The sequence below is a fragment of the Condylura cristata genome, unplaced genomic scaffold (assembly GCF_000260355.1).
Source record: "Condylura cristata isolate star-nosed mole 26May11 unplaced genomic scaffold, ConCri1.0 scaffold00017, whole genome shotgun sequence".
Lineage (NCBI taxonomy): Eukaryota > Metazoa > Chordata > Mammalia > Eulipotyphla > Talpidae > Condylura > Condylura cristata.
Genome location: NW_004567118.1, coordinates 1,849,879 through 1,857,486, shown reverse-complemented (window position 1 = coordinate 1,857,486; position 7,608 = coordinate 1,849,879). Strand labels below are relative to the sequence as shown.

Genomic DNA, 7,608 nt, shown 5'->3' with positions numbered 1-7,608 from the left:
GCGGGACGCCCTCTCCCGCCGCCCGGGCTGAGCCGGCTTCCCGCAGGGCTACCTGGAGGAGCTGGTGCGTCTGCGCGAATCGCAGCTCAAGGACCTGGAGGCGGAGAACCGGCGGCTGCAGCTGCAGCTCGAAGAAGCAGCCGCGCAGAACCAGCGCGAGAAGCGGGAGCTGGAAGGCGTGATCCTGGAGCTACAGGAGCAGCTGTGAGCACCGCCAACTACCCTGGTCCCCGCCCAGCACATCCCCCCAGGGGGCCCCTCCACTGCCCCCACATTGACTCCAACGTCACCTTTCCTGACCCAACTCAACTGCCATCAAACCACTGATCCTCGCATCCACCCAGATTCTTTCCAATAATACGCTACATTATCTTCAATATAAAATGCAGTGCCAACCTCCCAACCCTGCGCACAGAAACACTTGCCCTTCAATGACCCAACTCCGACTTCAGCTGGAATGACCATCTAGCATGAACATCGGCCCTCCAGTTCCCCTCCCTCCCCCAAACAGTCTCCAGGTACCTCCAGTGTTACCAGCGCGATTACATATCCGCTCAACAGCCCCATTCTGCAACATGGACCACTAACCTTAATTGCTCGAGGGGACCCCCATATCTCACTCCTTATGGTGCTCACTAACGCCTCCCCCCCAACCTCTTCATCACCCTGACATTCCAGCACGTTGTCCTGTCCCCTTTACGCTTCAGGATTCCCACACTATTCTTATCTATCAGCTCCATTACCAATTCACACAACACCCCACTGTTCGCTTTAATCCTCAATATGAGCACACCCATCACTATCACCCCTGACACCCCCACCCCTCCACTGACTCCCAGGATCTGCCCCCACTGATCCTCAACATTCTATCCCCATTTTTGTTACCCAGGTTTTATTCCTAACCCCCTCCCTACCCTTTGCTGAGCCTCCCTTCCCCACTTCCACTCCCTCTCCCAGCCAGGCCTGACCCCCCCTCCCCATCCCAGGACAGGCCTGATCCCCGGTGACCACGCTTCCCTGGCCCAGAGTTCCAAGGAGCTTACCACACCCCTGGTCAACCAATGGCCATCACTGGGAACACTCAACGGAGCTGAGGGGGCCAATAACCCCAAGCTCTACCGGAGGCGGTAAGCCCCTGCCAGGCTCGGCTTAGGCCTGTGCTGGTCCCCCTGGGGGAGTGGGGTGTGGGGGCGCGGGCTGTAGGCCTCTGCCTGCACACCAGCTCTCTGCTCTGCCAGACACAGTTTCATGAGCCCGGAGCCGCTGTCAGCTGAAGCCAGTCTGAGCTCGGACTCCCAGCGCCTGGGAGAGGGCAAACGGGATGAGGAGCCTTGGGGCCCCATCGGTGAGCTCCCCCAACCCAGCACCCCTCCAAGTAGGGCTGAGGCAAGGTCTGGGGGATGTAATCAGGCCCAGATTCCCTTACCCCTCTGGAAGTTTAGTACAGCAATTAGAGCTTGGGGTGAGCAGACCAAGGTGCAAATCCCTACGTATATGCTGGCTAACTTCACCTTGCTGCCCCCATCTGTACAATGTTGATTAAAACATAGGGAGATCTGTACTATGTCAACATAGTTGTGTCAACGGCCATTTGGTATGACATCGTCAAAGGACTCAGATTCCCACGGCTTCTTCAGTCTGTATTTGTTCATTTTGCCAACGGTCTACGAACCACTCTTCCTGACCACTGTTTCCCCTTTTTCTTTGGCTACCAGGAAGCTCAGAGCCAAATTAGTGGCTCCGCTGAAGCGAATGTCCAGGACTTCAACGCATGCATTTTGTGTTGACCTCCCCTTGGCCTTCACCCTGGTTTTCCCACCCTCGTTTCCCAGTGCCTGGATTTCCTTTTTTTAAAACCATTGTTTGATGATCCTAGATCTCCTGACACAAGGCAGATTACGGTCATGGAACCCCATCAGTTTGTGACTGTGTGTCTGTCTCCCCACCAGACTGTGAGCTCCTTGAGGGCAGGGACCGTGTCTTGTCCACTCTGTATTCCTGTTCTTGGAACGGAGCACGTGCTCCTGTGTATTTAATAAATGGACAAAGAGAGGCTAAACCTCAAGGGGAGACAGAGACATAAGCTGGCGATTACAATAGTGTCCCCAGCACCGCAGCTGGCCAGGGCCGGGGCTCACTGAGGGTGAATGGAAGTGGCACATGCTCCCGAGATCAGGGCAACCTCCTGGTGTGGGGGGGGGGGTAACGATGGCTGACCCCTCACTGCCTGCTCCATCACCACCCCACACAGATGGACTGGTTGGCCCAGTCTCACCGCCCTCTCTCCCCAGGAAAGGACCCCACGCCCTCCATGCTGGGCCTCTGCGGCTCTCTGGCCTCCATCCCCAGCTGCAAGTCCCTGGCGAGCTTCAAATCCAACGAGTGCCTGGTGAGCGACAGTCCTGAGGGCAGCCCGGCACTGAGCCCCAGCTGAGGACCCATGCGGGCAGTGCCAGCCCCACCTGCCAGGGGCATGGACACCTGCCACCTTTCCTCAGAGTCCCCAACCCCAGCCACCCTGCCAGAGATTGCTGACCATCCTGCCAGGTTATTTGGGAAAGCCCTTGGCCTCTTGCCCAAGAAGGCAGTCACTGAAAAGGGAAGCTGATGGGGACGGAGGCAGGGCCACCGAGGCCACAGGAGCCCGCGGGAAGCTTGACCCATTCTCCCGATGACCCTGACTCCTGGCTGGCTCCTCACTGGACTGTCCTCCACTCATGCCCCGCCCTCCTCAAGAGCTGGCAGCCCCGGCAGCCCCACCTCCCACGGCCCTCCCGTATGTCCCTGCGTGTTCCCCAGCCCCTCCTTCCCGGCCCCCATGGTGAGGGGCTTCCAGGGCATCAGGTAAATAAAAAGCAGAGGACCGAGGACAGAGTTGTCTGTGGGGGCTGGGACAGGGGACCTGTGCTGAGGCAAGATGGGGGAGCCAGAGCCGGCCCATGAGCATGGGAAGCCTGCCCGCAGCAGCGGCCCATCTTGCTCAGGGAGCAGGTGGCCTCTGCATGGTGTCTGCCCAGAGCAGGAACAAGATGCGTAACTGACCCTTCAACCTCATGCTCTTCAATAATCTGCCTAACCCAAGCAGAGGAAACGCTGCACATCTGGGGGGCAGCTGGAAGAGGCAAGCCCCGGGCAGGGCCGTTTGCCTTCAGCCTTCCTGGGCAATTCAGCTTTGACTCAGACGTGGGCACTTCCGCAGGCCCAAGCCAGCGGTGAAGCCACCCGAAGCCATCGTCAGTGGGCACCAGTGGGAGCTCCCCCACCACCAGGAGGTTGCGTCAGCCCCTCCCCGCTGGGTGCTCACCCCAAGCTGGCTCTGTTGGCCAGGGAGGTGGCGCTCTCCACGGGTGCCAGCTGGGCAGGCAAGGCCGACAGCCAGGCCCCTCCCAGCCTCCCCCGTGCAGCGACAGGCCCACTTTCCACCCGCCCTGGGCCCACAGTCACAGGCGCGGAGAGAGTTCATCATCTTTAGACTCAAGGAACAAACAGGGTGGGTACAGGCTACAACCAGCCCAGGGTGTTTGGCTCCTGGGTGCAGGCCCGCTACAGCAAACACGCAGGGAAGCGCTGGGACAGAGGAGCAGTTAGCAAATTTGGTCTTGAAATTTGGGGGGCGGGGGGGATAGGAAAGTGATGATCTGTGGGGCTCAGCAGGAAAAAAGCTGTCTGAGGAGAGCCTGGGCGCGCCTGGAGGGGCAGCCCGCACCCTTGGGACCCCTCCCCTCAGTGCTGAGGAAAAGGCACTTGGCTCAGTCTCCTGCTCTACCCTGCCTGTGAAGAGATGGGGTCCTCATCCTAGGCCCCACTCAAGGGCCCAGAGGCCGTTCCCGGTTGAGCCTCTGGAAGAAGCTCTTGCTGAACTCATAGGTGCTGATCATGATGGCACAGGAGGGGGCGGCCTTGATGAGCCTGGGGAGGAAGCCTGCAGTGGGAGAGGGAGGGGAGGTCAGAGGCCAGAACCAGGGGCCCCAGCCCCCACAGCCCCACCAGAGTGTGGACAAACACATCCACACAGACACTCACCTGCAAAGAGCCCCCTGGTGCCCGACTCAGCCAGGATCTTCCTCAGCAGCAGCCAGGTGGAGGCAGCGCGCAGGGGCGTCACTGTACATGGAAGGCCCCGTGCGGTGAGACCCCAGAGGGACCCCGGTGTGCCCTCCCCCATACCAGCTGGCCCCTGACCTCGCTCAGCCTCCACAGCTCCCAGAGCAACCTGGCGCTGAGTCTTCACCACATCGAAAGGCAGAGTCAGGATGGCTGCCACCTGATGGGGTGGGGACAGGAGAGGGTCATCTGCATTTCCAGGGCCCCTTCCTTGTCTTGGTGGTCTGCCAGCCGCCGCCAGGCTGGCCTAGGGAGGACGAGCTGGCTCCACGAAGAGCAGCTGATGCACCTGTGTGCAGGACTATCTCTGGCAAACCTCAGGCACAAGGACACAGGATCGGCTGGCCTTACCCCCAACCCAGTCAACTCACCGTGCCCGAGATGCCACCAGCCACAAAGCTGATGCCCACCGATGTCTGGTCCTTCGGCCTATGCCTGCCAAGCCAGCTCTTCATCAGCTCGTAGTTGAACCAGTACAGGGCTTAGGGACATATGGGTACAAGCGTTGGACACGAGGCACCTCCCACTTCCACTGACCCACATCACCCAAAGGTTCCCTTGCCCACCCCCTGCACCCTGGTGCCTACCTGAGAAGGGCACGTCCCGAAGGGCAGTGGGGCCCCAACCCAGCCAGAGCGAGCGCCAGCCGCCCTGAGCCACCGCAGCCCGGACACAGGTGCCCAGCTCCCGGTACGACACGTGCTGAGCCTGCAGTTTGGTCCGCACCAGCTCCAGGGGGCTGACCACAGTCACGGTGCCCACTGAGGGGACAATGCGGGGCGGGGGGACTCAGGTTCCCATGGAAGTCCACCCCAAGGTCTGAGGACTCAGGACGCCCCACCCCCAGGCTGGCAGAAGGGGGAGCTGGGAGTCAGGACTGGACTTGGGTACTTGAGAGTGGAGCGGGTGGTGGTAAGGGGCCGAGGAAGGTCATGGGCCCAGGGCTGTGCTCACAGCGAGCCACGGCACCAGCCACCATCGGTGTGTAGAGGTCAGAGGTCAGGGCTCGACTGCAGAGGAAGGCCTTGAGCTGGTCGTAGGCGGTGAAATAGATGGCTGTGGCAGGCACAGTCATCACCCTGGGGGTGTGAGCAGATATTGGGAGGTGCTCCCGAAGTTCCCTGCCTGCCCTGCCCCAGACAGCCAGTGGCCAGGGGCGCGGTGGAGGGCCCATGCGAGCAGGGTACTCACAGGGTGGCTGGGAGGCCGCTCCACAGGGTCCTGGTGCCCTCATGTCTCACGATCTTCACAAAGGCGTCCTGGCCAGGCAGTCACCGTCCCGAGGGAGGCAGGAGGAAGGTGAGCAAGGCCAGCGACGGGGCTGGCCTGATTGGGCTCTAGGCTGAAAGCCTTGGCTGTGCCATGGCCCTGGGCCCGCGGGCACAGTGGCCCTCTGGCCTCCACGGACACAACCCCCCAGCCCAGGCCGGGGCGCACGGCCTCCAGAACCCCAGAGGCTACTTTCCCAAACCAAGCTGGCCACCCACAGGCTCTGCACTACCTGTTCTCTCCCAGCCCTGCTGCCTGACGGCCCAGGAGAGCTACAGGCGCAGCTGGGGCACCGCTGTCCTCACCATGGTGCCAGTGAAGCGAGTGGGGTCCTGAAACCAGGTGGCACAGCGGGCACCATTTGGGCACAGGTACAGGGGCTCCAGGACACCATTGCAGTAGAGAAGGCACTTCCCTGTGGGTTGGAGAGAAGGCCGCACTGGGGAAGAAGAGGGACCATTGGGGTGACAGGGGCCTGGGACCCTGGGGCTGGCGGGCGCCCAGCCCTGCAGTCTCCGGGTGGACCTTCCCGGGCAGGACACAGGGCTGGCTGGCTAGTCCACACTGTCGGGCCCACAGTGGCCACGGAGCAGGGATACTCCGCCCGGGGCCCCGGCTGGCTCCCCGTGGCTCCGGGCACTCACATTTGGTGTACGAGAGGCTCCAGAGTCTGGAAGGTGGCGTCAGCCCTGGAATACAAGGAACCCCCAGTGAGGAGAGCCCCACCAGCCCCAGGGACTGCGACTGTGAGACCCTTGTTCCGCCCAGGTACCACCCCCTATTGGTCCCAGGGTGGGGTACTCACCACTGGAGATCGAGGGGCGCTGAGACTGCAAGCGGACCTTCACCACATCCAGGGGTGTCACTGGGGGGAGGGCGGGTCTGAGGATCTGCCCAGGACTGACACCCTCCTCCGCCCAAGTCGCAGCCAGCCCACAGCTGCCCACATCTCCAGGTGCCCTCTCCCCCAGCCTTCCCAGCTCTTACTGAAGAGGGTGGTGACCACAGCCCCCGCGCCTGAGGCCACCATCTGCTGGAAGGGGCTGATGGCCCCGGAGTCCCGGTCAGCCATCTTGGAGTTTCAATCCTGAGAAACAAATTTCAGTCACTGGGAGCACAGCCCCCTCCCCCCAGTCATTGTCAGGGTCTCCCTGGTGGCCTGGGGTTGAGTCTCTGCACAGGGCCTCGGCCTGCCCACTGCTGCCCTCAGCAGAGTGTTTCAGCATAGGTCTCTGGTGAATCCTCTCCCCCCTCCCCCCACCGACACCCCAGTTCCTCTACGCAAAAACACTATCAGTGCCAAGGGCAGAAATGAGGCAGGGGCATTTGGGGGCTTTACCCGGACCCCTACTCCACCCACTGAGTGTGAATTCAAGCACTCCTCGCAATCACCTTCTAAAAAAGTAACTGTCAGCCCCACTTAGCGCGTGGGGAAACTGAGGCTGGGGCAGGGCGGTGACCCGCCCAAGGTCACCCGGAGCCGCCAGGAAGGGGGACAGCGAGCCACTGCGAAAGGGCAACGGGCGCCCTAACGGCCCTGCAGAGCCCTGGGCGGCACCTCCGCGGCGCAGGCACCGGGACTGGCCCGCAGCCGAAGATCACCTGAGCCGCAACAGCTCCAGCTCCCGGCCTCGAGGAGCGAACCCCAAGTCACCGGCCGTGGACGTGGGGCCGGGCTGCGAGTGAGACGTGTAAACAAACCTGCCAGAAGCGAAGGGGTCGGCCCGCCTTCTCGGGACCGCAGGCGGGGGAGGCTGGGGGCGCGGACACCCCCTCATCCCCACTCCCGGGGCCGGAAGTGCCAGCCCCGGCCGGGGCCAGTAGGCAGACCTTGCCGCCCACCCCCAAACCAGAGGCCGGGAGCCGGGCTGGGAGCCGCGAAGAGCGAGGAAGAGGCGGCAGGCGCTCTCCGGCCGCAGGCGACAAGCGCCGGGGCGCCCCAGAGGCCGGCTAGGTCAGCCCGAGGCCCGGGACTGCCGGGCCCCAGCCCCGGGCGGGCTCGGGCCCCCCGGCCCCCCTACCCCGAGGCCCCACTCCGACCTCCACTCCTAGCGGGACCTCAAGCCCGGCTTCGCCCCGCCCACCTGGCTCTAAGCTGGTGCTCGCGCGGCGGGGCGCCTGGGGCCGGGCGGGCCCATGGCGGCTCCGCGGCCGGTGCTGGGAACGCGCGCGCTCGCCGCACACGGAGGCCGACGCCGACGCCGACGCCGAAAGCCGCGCAGCCGGCCCCGCCCC

General features: G+C 63.1%; 2 protein-coding genes across 8 annotated transcripts in view; one reads left to right on the top strand and one right to left on the bottom strand.

The window, feature by feature from the left end:
• Nucleotides 1–2,868, top strand: part of RUNDC3A (RUN domain containing 3A) — a 9,251-nt gene extending 6,383 nt beyond the window's left edge. For 2 of the 4 annotated variants that reach the window (XM_012726311.1, XM_012726310.1), the window contains exons 8-11: nucleotides 47–204; nucleotides 987–1,127; nucleotides 1,239–1,345; nucleotides 2,292–2,868. In XM_012726311.1, coding sequence (XP_012581765.1) covers nucleotides 47–204; nucleotides 987–1,127; nucleotides 1,239–1,345; nucleotides 2,292–2,434 — 549 coding nt within the window. In that variant the 3' untranslated portion in view covers nucleotides 2,435–2,868. Of the gene's footprint in view, nucleotides 1–46; nucleotides 205–986; nucleotides 1,128–1,238; nucleotides 1,346–1,715; nucleotides 2,077–2,291 lie in introns of those variants that run through there. The other 2 variants (XM_012726313.1, XM_012726312.1) reach the window with 1 other exon arrangement.
• A 585-nt stretch (nucleotides 2,869–3,453) lies between these two features.
• Nucleotides 3,454–7,608, bottom strand: SLC25A39 (solute carrier family 25, member 39). 4 transcript variants are annotated; one of them, XM_004684087.2, is made up of 12 exons: nucleotides 7,458–7,608; nucleotides 6,361–6,460; nucleotides 6,179–6,238; nucleotides 6,018–6,062; nucleotides 5,679–5,812; nucleotides 5,296–5,363; nucleotides 5,059–5,183; nucleotides 4,692–4,865; nucleotides 4,476–4,585; nucleotides 4,183–4,264; nucleotides 4,024–4,104; nucleotides 3,454–3,922 (listed from the first exon to the last, which is right to left on the bottom strand). In XM_004684087.2, the coding sequence occupies exons 2-12, from the start codon at nucleotides 6,443–6,445 to the stop codon at nucleotides 3,807–3,809; spliced, it is 1,080 nt and encodes a 359-aa protein (XP_004684144.1). In that variant the 5' UTR covers nucleotides 6,446–6,460; nucleotides 7,458–7,608; the 3' UTR covers nucleotides 3,454–3,806. The 4 variants fall into 4 exon arrangements, with proteins under 4 accessions (XP_004684144.1, XP_012581770.1, XP_012581768.1 ...); XM_012726316.1 differs by having other exon boundaries at nucleotides 5,679–5,788; XM_012726314.1 differs by lacking the exon at nucleotides 7,458–7,608 and adding an exon at nucleotides 7,075–7,360.